Source organism: Carcharodon carcharias, chromosome 18, assembly GCF_017639515.1.
Source record: "Carcharodon carcharias isolate sCarCar2 chromosome 18, sCarCar2.pri, whole genome shotgun sequence".
NCBI lineage: Eukaryota > Metazoa > Chordata > Chondrichthyes > Lamniformes > Lamnidae > Carcharodon > Carcharodon carcharias.
Window position 1 is genome coordinate 94,501,267 of NC_054484.1, and position 17,067 is coordinate 94,518,333.

Consider the following 17,067-nt stretch of genomic DNA (forward strand, 5'->3'; position numbering starts at 1 on the left):
ACATCCGCGTAGCTAACTGAATGGTACACATACAGCCTGAAAATTAGGTACGTTGCACAATCTACGTTCAGCTGACAGAATTAATGTCAGGGACAAAAATATATGTTTGATAAAGTACACTTAATAGATTTGTTGGCAAAATTAAAACTCATGGGATTAACAGGCCAGTGGCAGCATGGGTACTAAGTTGTCGAAGGGATAGAAAGCAGGGAGTAGTGGTGAACGGTTGTTTTTCAGACTGGAGGGAAGTATACAGTGGGGTTCCCCAGGCGTCAGTATTAAACCACTGCTCTCTTTGACGTACATTCATGATCTGAGCTTGGGTACAGAGACACAAAGGTTGCTGATGATACGGAACTCAAAAATGCAGTAAACAACGAGGAGGATAGTACCAGTCTTCTAGAGGACATAGGCCTGGATTTTTCCTATGGCGGGCGGGCTGGGCAGGAGCAGGTGGGGGCGGGCGCGGAGTTGGTCACTGCCTGCGATCGGCTGCACGCCGCCATTTTACGTGGGCGGACCAATTAAAGCCCACCCAGCGTAATGCGCGACCGGTGCAGACAGGGCGAGGAGGGAGGGTTGGGGCCTGTGCTGTTTCACATGTGCACATGATAGGGTGCGGCAATCTCCCTGAGGCACGGAGCTGCCTTGGGGAGATTGAATGGATATTAAAAAGTCTGAATAAATGACTTAAAAATTTATTTAAACGTGTCCCCTCATGTGACTGTGTGCTGGGGCTCTTCGCCTGCCCACCAACCGTAAGGTTGGGTGGGCGGTGTTCACAAGTGCTTCAGTTAATTTCTTAATGGCTTTAATAGGCTGTTTCCATTTTGGCGGGCTCGTAGCCGACTCCAGTGCGCGCCTGCTGAGCGAAATATCGCGATGATATCAGGACGCATGCCCAACGTACTTGCACATCATTTCACACATCGGCTTATCGGACCTGCCCCGCATGTCGTTGGGAAGATCCTGGCCACAGACTCGTGAAATAGGCAGGCACGTGGCATGTGAAATTTAATGCAGCGAAGCATTTCGGAAGGAAGAACGAGGAGAGGCAATGTAAACTAAACGATACAATATCTGTGGGTGAGGGGAGAAGGTGGGGGAATGACACTCAGTGAATTGCTCATTCGGAGAGCCAGCACAGACATGACATCCCGAATGGCCTCTTTCTGTGCTGTAACAATTCTGTGATTCTGGATTCTGTGATATTGAGTGGGTGCAGGAATAGAGAGATCCAGGGTGTAGATACCACAAATCTTTGACGTGGGAAAGGCAAGTTGATAACTCTGCTCAAAAAAACATATGGAATCCTTGGCTTGATGAGGAATAGCATTGAGTACAAATGCAAGGACATTATGCTAAATCTTTATAAATCACCAGTTAGGCATTAATTTTGGGCACTGTCCTTTAGGTTTTCAAATTTTGGAGAATGTGTGGGGGGAACCTATTAGAATGGTTCTAGAGGTGTATGGAGAGACTAGAGCAGCTGGGATTGTTCTCTTTAGAACAAAGATTTAATTGAGTTGTTCAACATTTCGAGAGGTTTTGAAAGGATACATAGGGAGAAACTGTTTCCATTGGCAGAAACGGTCAATAACCAGAGGACGAGATTTAAGATAATTGGCCAAAGAGCCAGGTGAAGACAAGGAGAATGTTTTTCATGCAGCAAGTTATAATGATCTGGAAAGTACTGCTTGAAAGATTGGTGGAAGCAGAGTCAATGTTAACTTTCAGAACGGAATTAGATAAATACCTGAAAAGGAAGAAGTACTGCAGGGCTGTGGAGGAAAGGTCAAGGGAGTGGGACTAACTAGGTTGTTCTTTCAAAGAGCTGGCACAGGCACAATAGGCTGAATGGTCTCTGTCTGTACCATTGAGCAGAACTTTCTGAACCCATTGGCAGCAGGTGTGATAGGTGGCGGGACCCACTTTGTGAAGATGTGAAGGGAGGTCACGACCTTCTGCTCAGCCGCCAAAGGCAGGCCATGTTTCCCACCATCGGTCAGCGGGGAGCTAGTTGTAATACATTAGCATACCATCCCGTCAGGCTCTTGGAACCCCACCCTATCGTCCGTCCACCTTGGTGGGAAAGCACGCCAACGTGTTTCACAACAGCACCCAGGCAACGTGCACTTGGCAGCTTTCACTTTGGGGGAACTGAGGTGAGTGAGCAGCAGCGTTTTCCACAGCTCGCCTGTTGTTTACAGGCCTCAGGGCGCGCCGGGGGGTGGGGGAGGGGTGTGTGTGTGTGTGTGTGTGTGTGTGTGTGTGGGGGGGGGGTGGGGGGGGGGGGGGGGGGGGGGGGGGGTTGCGGGGGAAACTGATGCCTGGCCCTGCAGGAGTGGGGGTTGTCTGGGAGCAAGTGCTGACCAACCTCGCGGGCGACAGCTGACGGGGCCTGGGGGGGGTCAAGTGCTACCCTGGTGCTGCATCCTGCACAAAGGCATTCGAGGTGGGGGGGCAGGGTAGGTGAGGGGTGTGGCCACGCATTAGGGACACCCGTATAACCTGACCATACCTCTGCAACTGAGGCAGATCAGGCGCAGCCACAGTGATATGATTGAGGTCGGGCTCCTAGCCAGCCCGTCCATGCAAGCAACGCAGAGGCACCAAAGGGCCACCAAGCTCTCCAGACCTTAACACCCACCCCCCCCACCCTGCCCCTACCCCGCCCTGCACTCTCCCCACCGCCCCCGGCACAGACTGCGAGTCCGCCACCACTTTACTGGATCACAGGGCAGTTGGGCTGCACACGTTGTACAATCTCCTCACCAACGCTGGCCACGTAGCAGTCACTGCTGGAGGTGCTCACAGCCCCTTGCATTCTCAGCATCCTGGTTTGGACCAGTGTTCTCCATGTTGCAGGCTGACAGGGCAGTCATGCAGCACACTCATCAGTGGTCATCCAAGGGGTGGCCAGCACTCTCCGGGAAGCGTTAAGGGGCTGTCACACAGGGTCAGGAAAGGTGCCAAGTTCACCCATGGTAACGATGTCTCTCTCTCTCTCTTTCATGCTGCAGGAGGACCTCATCAGGAGCATGTATCCTGGTGACCTAGCTGTGTGCCTTGTGGCCTACAGACAGCGGAAATGCAGCTGGTGTGCGACCACCACAAACACATCCTGCAGGTCTGCGCAAGGTTTCCAGGGAGTGTCCACGACTCCTACATTCTCAGTCAGTCACAGATCCCTGACATCTTCCAGGGTCCACAGAAGCTACAGGGATGGCTTCTCAGGGACAAGGGCTACCCACAGAGGCCGTGGCTGATGACACCCGTGTGGTGGCCTCAGACTGCAGCACAGCGACGGGATAATGAGGCTCAGGCTGCAATTCACAACTTGGTGGAGCAAACCATCGGGATGCTGAAGATGAGGTTCCAGTGCCTGGACCGGTCTGGTGGAGCCTGCAATACAGTCCACAGAGGGTGTCACACATCATCATCACCTACTGCGCCCTTTACAACCTGGCACTGTAACAGTGGGACGACCTGGCTGAGGAGGAGATGGAAGAGCTGCACGTCTCCTCCAATGAGGAGGACACCGATGGGGATGAGGGTGAGGGGTCCTCGGTGGTGATGATGACGGGGATGAGGCCCTCGCACTGGCTAGATGAGGCAGGCGTGCTTGGGACGCCCTCATAGCTGCTAGATTCATGGAGGAGGATGACAATGTACAGTGAGGTGTCCCCATTGCTCCTCACGTTGCAGTTGTGAATGTTTGACTCTAGTCTGGTTATGGCAGCACCAATACCGTCTGTGAGAATGCTCCTGTCATGGAGACGCGGTGGAGGCCCTAATAATTGCTCAATCGCAGGAGGATGATGACAACATGCAGCGAGGACACTCCATAGATCTTCACAAAGCCTCTGAGAATGTCTAACTCCTGTCTGGCCGGGGGCAGCTCGCTTGCGCTCTGTGATCAGGGTCATCTCAGAGACACAGCCATGAAACTTTAGATGCATCTGATGCTGTGTCCGTGTTCAGTACCTCAGTCCTTCAGGAGCTGGTGCACAGCATCACTGGTCACAGATGCTGGTGTGATGGGGGCCAGCCCCACCTTACCTGTCCTGAGAGCACAGAGAGAATGAGAGAACTCTATGGTGCCTGCTCACTACATTCTGGCAGCAATGACCAGCACCATCGAGGTGCAGACATCAGTAATGTGTCCAGGGAGTGTGAGGCTGGACTATCACTGTGGTCTGAAGCTGCACAGAGCACAGGGAAGAGGCCCTGGACTGAGACACCTGCCTTTATCTTGTGCAGAAAGGTTTCACATCTGAGTGACAAGAACACTGCTCATCAGACCAAGGAGCCACAGGCAGGGAGACATTCTTGGGAGTTTATTGACAATAGTAAGCAGTATGTACAAGTAATCAACACCCGTGCCCAGGCTGTGCAACTAACTTTATCTAACTTTCCTAACCCTGCCGCTTGGTTCTCCCCAGACATCTACAGAGGAAGTGGAGGCAGCCTGCTGACTGTGACACCCTGAATGTGATGACCTTGGCGGGTGTCCTCTGGAGGGCTGAGACTTGGAAGACGCACACGCACAGACACAGACACAAACACACACACACACATACACACACACACACACACACACACACACACAAAGACCAACAGACACACAAAACACACGCACACACACACAACACATACACAGATGCAGACACACACAGACACACACGTACATACACAGACACACACACATACAGGCACAGACACACACACATGCACAGACACACACATAAATAGAAACACAAACACACACATACACACACACATACAACACAGACAAATACACACAGACACACACAACACTCACAGACACACACACAGACCAACACACACACAATACACACACACACAAACACATGCACACACAGACACACACACACAAAACACAACACACAAAGAGACAACACACACACACATACACACACGCAGACACACATACATACATGCACACACACACGCACACACGCACACTTACACACACACACACGCACACACACATACACACATGCACATATACACACACAACAGAATTTTTAGCTCCTCGAGTGAGCGTCCCAACATCATCGCGCGATATTTCAGTTGGCAGGCGCGTGCGGAAGTTGGTGGTATGCCCGCTGATAATTAAAAAGCCTATTAAGGCCATTAACAATCTAACTGAGTTAATTAAATAGACCAAGTGGCCTTTGCATTTTTTGTGAAACCTCATTCATGGACATGATGTTTCGATCTGTCATGAAATAATTAAATATTTTCTTGTAATTTCTAACCTGTGACTGCTCATGTGAAAGAGTCACATGAGGGAACATGTTTGGAAACATTTTTTAAATCTTTACTTTTAAGTTTTAAAGTCTTCATCTCCCTGAGGCATCCCTGTGTCTCAGGGAACTTTTCCAGTGTGCACCTGTGCGCATGTGCAAAGTTCCCCGCTCACCCTCCTCCTGCCTCGCACCCACCCGCCCCACCACCCCACTCCCACATAGGCACTGCTGAGCGCTGCAGCGCATCTCTCACGCTGGGTGGGCCTTGATTGGCCCGCCAGCATGAAATCGCGCTCCAGCCCTGATCGCGAGCGGTGGTCGGCTTCCCAACCGCCCCCACTCACCCCGCTCAGCCCGCCCGACGAGGTAACGATTCTGACCATACATGCCCGGTCTGTGACAGACACACATAGACATGCGCACACAGGCGGACACACACACACACACACACACACAGGCAGACACACATGCACATGCATACAGATGAGCACACACAGACACACATGCGCACACACACACAGATGTGCACACACACACACATGCGCACACACACACAGATGTGCACACAGACACACACACACACACACACACAGACACACACACACGCACACACATACACAGGCACACAGACATGCGCACACACACACACACGCACACACACTGACACGCACACACAGACACACACACACAGACGTGCACACACAGACACACATGCGCACACAGACACACACACACACACACAAAACACACACAACACACACAGACACACAGAACACACACACAATACACACACAAACATAACACTCGCACAGACACACACACAAACGCAAATCGCTTCTCTTGCCCACCTTCACCGTTAATACCTCCCGAGCCCATCCATCACGCTGAAACCCGTTGTGTCTCTTGGTGTTCCATTTTCCATGTTTTAAATTCTAGCGTGGTGTAGCTTTCATTTAAAAGGGACAGATTGTCTTGAAGAAGAGTAGGCTGAATACACCATAAGCCCATCCCTACTTGCAGAAATCCATGCAGTGTTGTAGGCCTGGAGGAGGCTTCAGAGATGGGGAGGGGTGAGGCCATTGAGTGATTTGAAAATTTGAGAATTTCAAAGTTGAGATGTTGCTGGACCAGGAGGCAATGTAGGTCAGTGAACACACGTTACCACTCAAATACCTTCTGAAAATATTTTGACCTGCCTTTTTATTCTCAGCAGCTTAAATTTCTAGTCCAAACTAAGTTTTCTGTCTCTTTCTTTAAGAGCCTCTTTCAAACCTAACCCCTGACCAACCATTTTGTGACATTTACAAATTTTTCATTCTTTGACACAACAACCATTTATTTCTGATTATGTCTCTGTGAAGCACCATAGCTTGTTCCTCTATGTTAAAGCTGCTGTATTGTTGTTGGGGCAAAGGGGCATATTACAGGGTAATGGGGATATTAGGAGAGTGTGAAAGACATTAGAATGAAAGAAACTGTACATGGGTTATGTTGGTCATACTGATGTTATAAACACAGATGAAGCAAAAAGGTTACAGTTAAAACTGATCTTACGCAGAGAAGGTGATTTAATTTTCTGCATAAAATAACATGCTCTGCAAGGCGGAGTTTTCTTTGCAAGAACAGTGGAGGGCTCTGTGAGCTGTAAACCTTTGGTTGGAGTGATGTTTTTGAACATTTGGAAGTTGCTGAGTGGCATGATGCTCAGCGATGGTAAATGGAGATGATGGCGTGGTGGTAATGTCACTGTGCTAATAATTCAAGAGGCCCAGGCTAATGCCATGGGGACATGTGCTCAAATTTCACCATGGCAGCTAATAGAATTTAAATTCAATTAATAAATCTGGAATTGAAAACTAGTCTCAGCGATGTGATGATGACAACAATCATCAATTGCCATAAAAACCCATCTGGTTTACTAATGTCCTTTAGGGAAGGAAATCTGCCATCCTTACCTGGTCTGGCCTATATGTGACCCCAGCCCCACAGCAATGTGGCTGACTCTTAACTGCCCTCTGAAATGGCCTAGCAAAGCCACTCAGCTCAGGGGCAAGAGGAATGGGCTACAAATACTGGGGTTGCCAGTGATGCCCACATCCCATGGAAGAGTACATTTTCAAAAATATTGCCAGATAATATAATGTTATTAAGGGGAGGTGGTGGTGTAGTGGTATTATCACTGGACTGGTAATCCAGAGACCCAGGGTAATGTCTGGGGACCCAGGTTCAAATCCTGCTACAGATGGTAGAATTTAAATTTTAAAAAAATCTGGAATTAAAAGTCTAATGATGACTGTGAAACCTTTGTCGATTGTTGTAAAAACCCATCTGGTTCTCTGATGCCCTTTAGGGAAGGAAATCTGCTGTCCTTACCAGTCTGACCTACATGTGACTGCAGACCCACAACAATGTGGTTCACTCTCAAATGCCCTCTGAGCTTGGGCAATAAATGCTGGCCCAGCCAGTGACACTTGCATGAATGAATAATAAAAAAGAAACATCCAGGGTTGCTGAAAGTCCACCATTGTTTCTGAATTAGATGAATTGTATTTTGCATATCCTGGATGCAGAATAAGTATTCTCCTGTAATGTTGCATTACTGATCTCTGGGATTAGTGAACACTGTTCAGTAAACCAGGAACACCGTCTATGCATTGCCTTCAAATAACAGTGGGAAGAAAAATTGGCCAGAGTGTAGATGGGGGCGGACAATCTGCTAATCCGTTTTCACACCACCACTGAAATAAATACCACTCCCCTTGTTAGCTTTCAAAATTCAACTCTCAGAATCAATGCCGGGGATAAAAATATTCAGCATCATAAAATACCAACAGCCATCAGATGCTTCATCATAGTCAGGTGCACAAATGCTGTCACGGAGGTCACCTCAACTTCTATGCTGAAAAAGACGGACTCCACGCATAAACTCTGTCCTGTGACAAGCTGTCTTTAACAAATGTGTGCTGCTTTTCCTTAATTAATCCACACTTGTCCAAGTGACCATTAATTTAGTCCCAGATTATTGTTTCTTAAAGCTTTCTCACCACTGATGAAGAAATGACTGGCCTGTAGTTAACAAGATCAGACGCAGGTTAATTCTGGATTGTGATCCCCCCGCACGATTTCTAGCCTCACCCCAAGTCCTGTGATTCTAATTCCAAGCTCAGCCTGTTGCGAGATGTTGAAGAGTTCAAGTAAAACTTCAAGTGAGGCATTAAAAGACACAAAGGTAATTCAGTGGATAAATTGAATTATATTATTGTGAGCCACGTATATTTTTCTTAAATTTTATTTAAACCTTGATTTTGGACAATAAAACTTTTAGTTGCTACGAAGAAAGGGCGAATGAGAAAGCTTTCAGAAAGCATTTTCAGCAATCTAGAAAACTCGGTGGTCAAACTGCACAATGTTAAAGTAATATTGCAGTGCATGTCCTACTGTAGGGCATGTATATTAATGAGAATATCTATCCCAGTGGCACTAGAGGAGTAACAGGTAATGCTAGATACTTACAATGAGTTTTCAATGAACCATATGCCACATGCACCATATTAAGTGTGTCATCAGTTCACTTTGTGTTTGCTTTTTGTAATATGCAATTAAAACTACACAGGAAGACTGGTCAGGAGCTGGAGGTTTGGCCAAAGCAACTCTATGTACAAATTCTGCAAAAGGCCAATGACTCATTTGGTGGGATTTGCATTTCTGTTTCTATTTCACAATGAACAGCATAAAGTACTTAACCCATTCAGGAAATACATGACCTAAAAGCACCCTTACATTCCTCACTTCTCTGCAGGCAAGGAAATCTAACATTTTAGATAATGGGTAGTGTGTCAAAGCTGAGCTGGTTACACATGTTAAATCAGAACGCCTGCTTTAATCAGTTCATCCACATAATTGCCAGGACTACAGTTGCTTTACTCAACAGTAATTCACTCGCGTTGCACACGACAGAGGGTAGAGGGAAACGGAGAGTGGATTTTGAAAAAAAAAGCACATTAGGAGTTAATTTCTTTCATTGTCTAAGAAAAGCGCTCTATTTACTTACCATACAGAACAGTGATCAACGAGACGGGCATGACCAGGATCCCGACCAGCATGTCTGCTATTGCCAGAGACATTAGGAAGTAGTTGGTGGCATTCTGCAGTTTCTTCTCCAGTGACACTGCCATGATAACAAGAATGTTTCCACCAATTGTTAAGATTATTATGACGATAATAAGCAGAGCTGGCCAGTTTTTCCCCTTTCTGTCCCCACAGGCTTCGTTCGGTAGGCCTTCTGGGGCTAGGGTCAGGTTACAAGAGCCAGATCTATTTGCAAATCCTGTAGGGGCTCTGCTGCTGAATGTACTGAGATTCAGCAGTAAAGGTGCAGAGGAGTACGTGGTCAGATTGAGAGAGTTCCCTGTTTCAGTTAAAGAACTCATTCTCTGAAACTCAGCTTTTGAGGCACTTCAGCAAAATCGACCACATTTGAAATGTGTCCCCATCATAGTTAAAAGGAACATGGGTCCTGACACCTGACGTCATGAATGTGGGTACTGAAAGCCATCATTCACCTGGTCTTTCCTGAGCAGCATTAAAGACCACGTTCACTCTGGTCCCGTCACCATTCCTAGAAAACACTCCAGACCAAAACTGCAGCAGCTGAACCTTCCCAATGATTCATCTTTGCCTGTGTTCATTGCTGATTCCTTTCAGTAACTCCTTCCAAAGACAGTTTTCTTTTGAAAATGGGGCTGTTTACATTGCGATCAAAGGAAAATAAATCTTTATCCCAGATTGAAAAGGCATGTGTAACACCAGTCCTTAACCTCAGGCTTGTTATTCATTCTTCATTAAATAAAGCTGCTGATGTTACACCTTTGAAAGCTAAAATTATTTCCCTCGTGCTCCAGATGGATAGTTTCTCAGCAGTAAGGTTTGCAGAGTGGACGTGCTTGTTTGTCAGTTAGGAAGATCAGTCTGTGGTCTGTGTATTTTCATTCATCCTCCAGTGTATTTGCTCGCTGTCTTTCTGTCAGTTGCTCTCACCTCCCTTTGGCAGGGAATCAGCAATGACTGCTCAGTGTGGGTGGGCTGCACCACTAAGTATGGGACTTCCAGCAAAGCACTTTCATCATCTTTTCTCCCAGTACCCGTCTGCAGTGTTCCTCCGTCAGACACTGAAAGGATAAATAGGATATGAGCAATGCATTAACTACCTGAGATGATGTAATTCAACTCATACACATTAATCAAAAAGATTAATTTCTATACAGAGCACTTAATTTAATGCTTAGAAGATAACATTAACACTCCATCAGTAATTATCATACAAACTCCACAATGAATACTTTGACTTAGCTTCTACATTCATGTTAGAAAGATAATTGACTGTATGACTGACAGATGTGAGCAGTAGGGATGTTAATTCCAAATTTATCCACGTTTAGCCTATTTGGATTAATTTGTAAAATTAAATCATAGTCCAGGAACAAGTCAAGGACTCACATGCATGCATGTAGCTACACACAATTCATGACCTATTCATGTTAATAAACAATTCATGATCTACTATATGCATAAATACGGAGCATGATTAACTCATATACATAAATGTAGTCCATGATTTACTATATACATAAATACAGTCCATGATTAACTCACATGCATAAACATAATCTGTGATTAACTCATAAACATAATCACAGTCCATGATCTACAATATGAATAAACACAATCTATGATTAACTCATATACATAAACATAGTCCATGATCCACTATATACATAAATACAGTCCATGATTAGCTCACATGCATAAACACAGTCCATGATCTGCTATATACATAAATACAGTCCATGATTAACTCACATGCATAAACACAGTCCATGATCTATATACATAAATACAGTCCACGATTAACTCATGCATAAACACAATCCGTGATTACCTCATGTTCATAAACACAGTCCATGATCTACAATATGAATAAACACAGTCCATGATCTTCTACATACATAAAAATAGCCCATGATCTACTATATACATAAACACAGTCCATGATTAACTCATATACATAAACACAGTCCATGATCCACTATATACATAAACACAGACAATGATCTAATTATTTACATAAACACAGTCCAAGATCTGCTCATTTTCATAAACACAGTCCAAGATCTATGCATATACATTAACACAGGCCATGATCTACTCCTTTATAAACATAGTCTATGATCTACTCATATTTATAACCACAGTACATGATCTACTCATTTCCATAAACACAGCCCATGATCTACCTACGTTCGAAAATATAGTTCGATTAACTCGTGTACATAAACACAGTCCAAAATCTACTCATATAGATAAACAGTCATATATATAAACAAATCCTTTGATCTAACCATATACATAACTATATCCCATGACCTATCCATATCCACAGTCCATGTAGTATATACATAACCACAGTCCATGATCTATTCAAATACATAAATATAATCCATGATCTAGTATATGCATAAAAACAGCCCATGATCTATTCAATTACATAAATACAGTCCATGATCTACCTACATTCATAAACACAGTCCATGATCTACTCATATACGTTACACAGTTCATGATTAACTCATATACATAAACACATTCCAAGATCTACTCATTTACATAAACACAGCCCATGATCTATTACATTCATAAACAAAGTTTATGATTAACTCATATACATAAACACAGTCCATGATGTACTGTATATAAATACAGTCCATGAGCTACTCATATGCAAAAACATAGTCCATGGCCTAGACAAATCCATAAACACAATCTAAGATTGTGCCCTCTTGGTCTGAAATTCCCTCCAAATGATTTTTTTTATCTGTATCAATCTTGGAGAATCAGTGTGTTATTTTGTACGCCACGATCAGATCTATTCAGATCACCACATTACCTACTAAACTCCAGGAAACACAGGCCAGATTTGTGGAAGCTACTCTTATCTTGTAACCCTTTAAGTCCCGGTATATAGTGAGTCTGAACTGTACCCCATCCAAGGCCATTCCTTCCTGGGGCAGAATTTTAAACCTCGTGGGTGGGCTGGTGCCCAACCTGATCAGCCGAGTCCTGACATCATCTGGCACACAAACAATCTTCAGGTTGGTGGGTGCACACAGGTGTCAGGGCTGTTCCCGCCATCAATTAAAAGGCCATTTAAGGACATTAAAAAGGCAATTGTTAGTGATTTTACGTTGCCCATTTGGTTTCACACTCATCACATGGGCAAAACGGGCTGCCCACATTTTGCAAAACCTCATCCAAGGGCGGGATAAAAAGGATCAGCAGCATTGCCAGTGTGAGTAGTGAGGAGCTTAGGAGATAATTTGCTGCTGGTTCCTTATTTGAACTTGGTAGCTTCATCTCAGTTCTGAGCTTCATTCTTAGCATTTCCAGGCTTCACTTCAGGACTCATTGTTGTCTCCCAGGCCCCCAGAGAATTTTGACTGTGTGGACTCTTCCAGGTTTCAGACAACCTTCTGTTACCCTGGTAATGGGGATTGTGCTCTCCGCTGGTGGCAGCTCCTCTGAGGAGGAAGAGAGGGGCAGAAGGGAGAGGAGGCCAGGTGTCCTAATGCAGCTTCCAGGGGAGCGACCTGTGGGAGGTGAGGCGCAGGCACAAGGGGTGCAGGGTAGTCCAAGGCAGAAGGGGCCGTAGAAGATGCCACTCTCCTGCTGCCAGGGTTTACAGGCAGTGATGTAGCTACCTCAGTATGTCTGAGGTGCAATGCTGAAGGAGGATCTGCCTCTGCAGGGAGACTGTGACCTCCATCTGTTAAATGATTGGGCCTGAGATCAGCTCCGACTGTGTGGGTGGACACCATGCCAGTGGCTCTGAAGTTCACAGTGGCCCTCAACTTCTATACCTCCATCTCTTTCCAGGGGTCAGTGTGGATCTGTGTGGAATGCCCCAATTAGCTATCCACAGTTGTGTCAAGCTGGTGACAGACGCTCTGTTCAGGTGTGAACTGACCTTTATTCTTTACCATATGGACAAGGCCAGCCAGACAGAGCAAGCCAGAGGCTTTGCAGCGATTGCTGGGTTCCCCCACATCCAGGGTGCAATTGACTGCACACATGTGGCCATCAAGGCACCAGCGGGTCATCTGGGTCCCTTTGTCAGCAGGAAGGGATTCCACTCCATGAACATCCAAATAGTTTGTGACCACAGGATGGAGATTCTGCGAGTCTGTGCAAAGTACCCTGGCAGCTCCCATGATGCTCAGACACTCCCAGGTACTGAGGCTCTTCAGTGCTTCCGTCTGACTGGATGGATGGCTGCTGGGTGACAAGGGCTATCCATTGAAAAGGTGGCTTAAGACTCCTCTCTGCCACCCAAGGAAAGAGGCAGAGCAGTGTTACAATACGAGTCATGCCTCCTCAAGGGCGGTGAGAGAGAGGACCATAGGTTTTCTGAAAATGAACGTCTGATGCCTGGAACGTTCAGGGGGAGTGCAACAATACCACCCCCCCCCCCCCCCCCCCCCCCCCCCCCCCCAAATCCCCCAAGTGGGTGTCACTGATAGTGGTTGCATGTTGCACTCTCCACAATCTGGCACTGGCAAGGGGGGACCCAGTGGGGGAAGAGGATCTTGAGGCAGCTCCACAGGCCACAGAGGATGAATCCAGTGGTCAATCAGAAGAGGTGCCCAGCGAGGAGAGTGCTGAAGGCATGGAGGCAGACCTCTGGATCCTTCAGGGAGGCACAAACACCAGGGGCACCTTGATCCAATGCTCCTTCAGCCAGGCTGCCAATGATCTGCTTCCACCTCACACCAGGGCTGCCGCTTCCATCCCGGGTGTCTGAAATAACCCTTTCGTTTGAACCCAATGTCCACTCAGTGCCTATGCAATAAAGTTTAGAGCCACTCACATCCAGCATTACACACTGGAGTACCCTGCACCAAAAAAAACGGTGAAGCATGCTCAGGCCATTAAGACAAAAGCAAAATTTATATCATTTTGACACTCAAGAGAAATAAACATTACCACATCTGGTGTTAATACCCACACCAGCAAATATATAAACAAAACATGTCAGGACAGAAGATCACTGGCGAACAGTCCCTCTTGTGTTCATGGGGTAAAATTTTACATCCTGTGGGTGGGCAAGTGCCCAACCCGATTGGGCACAAAATGGCACGTGACCACACCGGGTGAATGTCCCGACGTCATCGTGCACTTGCGTGACATTTCGGTCAGTGGGCGAGCACGGGATTTGGCAGCGAGCCAGCCGACAGTTAAGTGGCCTAAGGCCACTGAAGTATTAATTAAGAGAGATTTTTTTGCTGCCCATCCAACCTTACAGTGGGCGGGTGGGTAAGTCGGCCAGGCGGCCTTTGCATTTTTGAGGAAACCTCATCCACGGGCAGAATGAGGTTTCCGAGATTAGTTACAAAAAACTAATTTTTATCATGTTTATGCTCATGTGAGTGAGTCCTACGTGGAGACTTTTTTTTCAGATTTTTAACATCTTTATTTTTGATTTTAAAATCCTTCCTTCAGCTCTCTGCCTCCAGGGAGCTTCCATTGCGCGTTCCCCTGTGCCTGTGCAGACGTCAGCACCCATCCTCCTCCCTCCCCCACCCCGGCAGCACTCAGCCTTTCAGCCGTTGGCAAGCCAGCGTGAAATTGGCCCGATCGCGGGCAGTGGGCCGTTTCCCAGCTGTTCCCGGGCCCACCTCCCGTGCCTGCCCGGCAACCCGAAAATCCTACCTATGGTGCCTTAAATATACGTTTACGAGTGCTGCGCCTTGGTATCTGCCCCTGCCCCCCCTCACTGGCACCAGCATCGGAGACAGCCTGCTGACTCTGCTGTCTTGTTGGCCTTGGTGACCTTGGCGGTCGTCCACTGGCTGGTGGAGCCTGGTGCTGCCCCCACCTGGGAGGGAGCAGCCAGTGCAACGACTGGCATCTCCCCAGTCACCTCAGCCTCGTCAGATGCCACGGTCACTGGCAGAGGGGCGGAGGAGCTGCTGCCATCATCTGGAGCGCCCTGAGAGGAGCTCGCAGAGATGACAAGCTGCTCGTGCACCAACGTGAGGTCGCTCTAGACCTCCCTGCTCACCATTGATGGGCAGGCACCTATCTGGGTGCCCCATCCATCTCCCATACTGGCACTGACCACCTGAGGTCATTGCCTGTGTGAGGGCTGCAGGTCTGAGCACAACCCCAGGAAACCCTGATTCTGTCCTTGAGCTGCCTCTTCATGAGAGTTGCCACTCTCTCAATGGAGGGGACAGTGCGCTCAGCCATGAGGGTTAGCGTAGTGCTCATGCTCCACATGGACTCCTCCCCAATGGAGACTGTGGCACGCAGACCCTCATGTATCTCCGCCACATCCTGCTGGACATCCAGCATCTGCTGCCTAATGGACAACTCCAGAGGCTCATCATCTGCCTTTGACTGAGCATCATCCTGGTCCCCAGCAGTCCTCCAATTGCCGGAGTACTGGGCACTCTCTGCCTCCGCCTGCTCCTCAAGCAAGTGTGAATTGCCCTCACTGCTGTGCCCCGACATTCTAGCTGACGATCCAACGCCCACCGAGGTGCTGGTTTCTGCCATAGTGCCTGGTTCAGAGAGTGGGTGTGATGCAGGTGCAAATGGAGCCTGGCAGTCCTCAGGTGTCAGGGGTGCCTTTCCCGTGTCCTGTATATGAGTGTCTGCTGGCGAATCTAAAGGAGAACAAGGACATGCTATTAATTTAAGTCATCACACTATCACTGTGCAGGTCAGGGGCCCTGGTGAGACAATGGAGATCTGCATCATGGTGCCATCATCTTTCAATGATCAATGGGGACTGCAGGTTTGAGGGTCCCCTTAATGAAGAGACTACACAAGAATGTTTGCACAATCTGATACTCTCACCTCTGTGCACTGCACCTTTAGTGTCATCAGAGACCCCTGCCTCTCCACGGAGGCTGACCGAGGTGGGTGGCTGCTCTCCAGCTCCAAAGCATCCATTTCATACCTCGTCAAGATTAAGAGGTTGGGGGCAGCCCCCACCTGTCCTTGACCTCTCGATGGTGTTATGGCTCCTCTTCTCCTGAAAGGACAGAGGAGCATTGATGCGTTCCCTCTCTACCTGCAGCGCCATTGCAGCCTGGCCAACCCCACCTGAGGAACACCTCGCAGGGCACATCCGAGTTGTGGTCCTCGAGCCGCAAGACACTCACTCCAAGCAGCCAGGGCTCACACCCTTGGCCAGCTCCGGCATCATTGACAGTTGGCACCCAGACTCTGACACCCCCGAGCTCCATGGGGGGACGACTTCAACATACTGATCCATGCCAACACGGTATTCATCCTTGCCGAGCGCAGCAGGCTGTTGAACCTTTTGTGCGCCGCATAATGTTGCGGCTGCTGACCTCAGCTGCCACCTCCTCCCAGGCTTTCTTGGTCTGATACAATGGCCTCCTCCTGCCTTCCAAGCGAACGAGGGGGTCCCGCCTGACACCCACCTCCTCCACGAGGACCACGAGGTGCCCACCCAACCTGTCCTCCTGCCTGATGTCTCCAGCCGCTGGTGAAGCCATTGCTCCAGTCTCCAGGCCGCAGAACGATTCTCCCCTGGCAGCCTCCAGGGAGCTGCTTCTGCCAATTCTAAACCACCCGCCCGATCGCCATTGGACCCGGTGCCCAACAGGCCCCCGCCCCTGTCTGGCCCTTCCCGGCCATTGGTCAGCCAGTGTGAATTCGCGGTCATGGGCCAATCGCGGTTGGGGGCCTGTTTCCCGACTGGTGC

The 17,067-nt window shown here is 47.9% G+C and overlaps 1 protein-coding gene across 1 annotated transcript in view; it reads right to left on the minus strand.

Moving 5' to 3' along the window:
- Positions 1 to 16,858, minus strand: part of LOC121290483 (5-hydroxytryptamine receptor 2A-like) — a 154,227-nt gene extending 137,369 nt beyond the window's left edge. The window contains exons 1-4 of the mRNA XM_041210921.1: positions 16,657 to 16,858; positions 15,867 to 15,997; positions 10,929 to 10,980; positions 9,328 to 9,564 (exon numbers count right to left, since the gene is read on the minus strand). Of these exons, the coding sequence (XP_041066855.1) occupies positions 9,328 to 9,564; positions 10,929 to 10,980; positions 15,867 to 15,997; positions 16,657 to 16,858 (622 nt within the window). The remainder of the gene's footprint in view (positions 1 to 9,327; positions 9,565 to 10,928; positions 10,981 to 15,866; positions 15,998 to 16,656) is intronic.
- Positions 16,859 to 17,067: the final 209 nt, after the last annotated feature.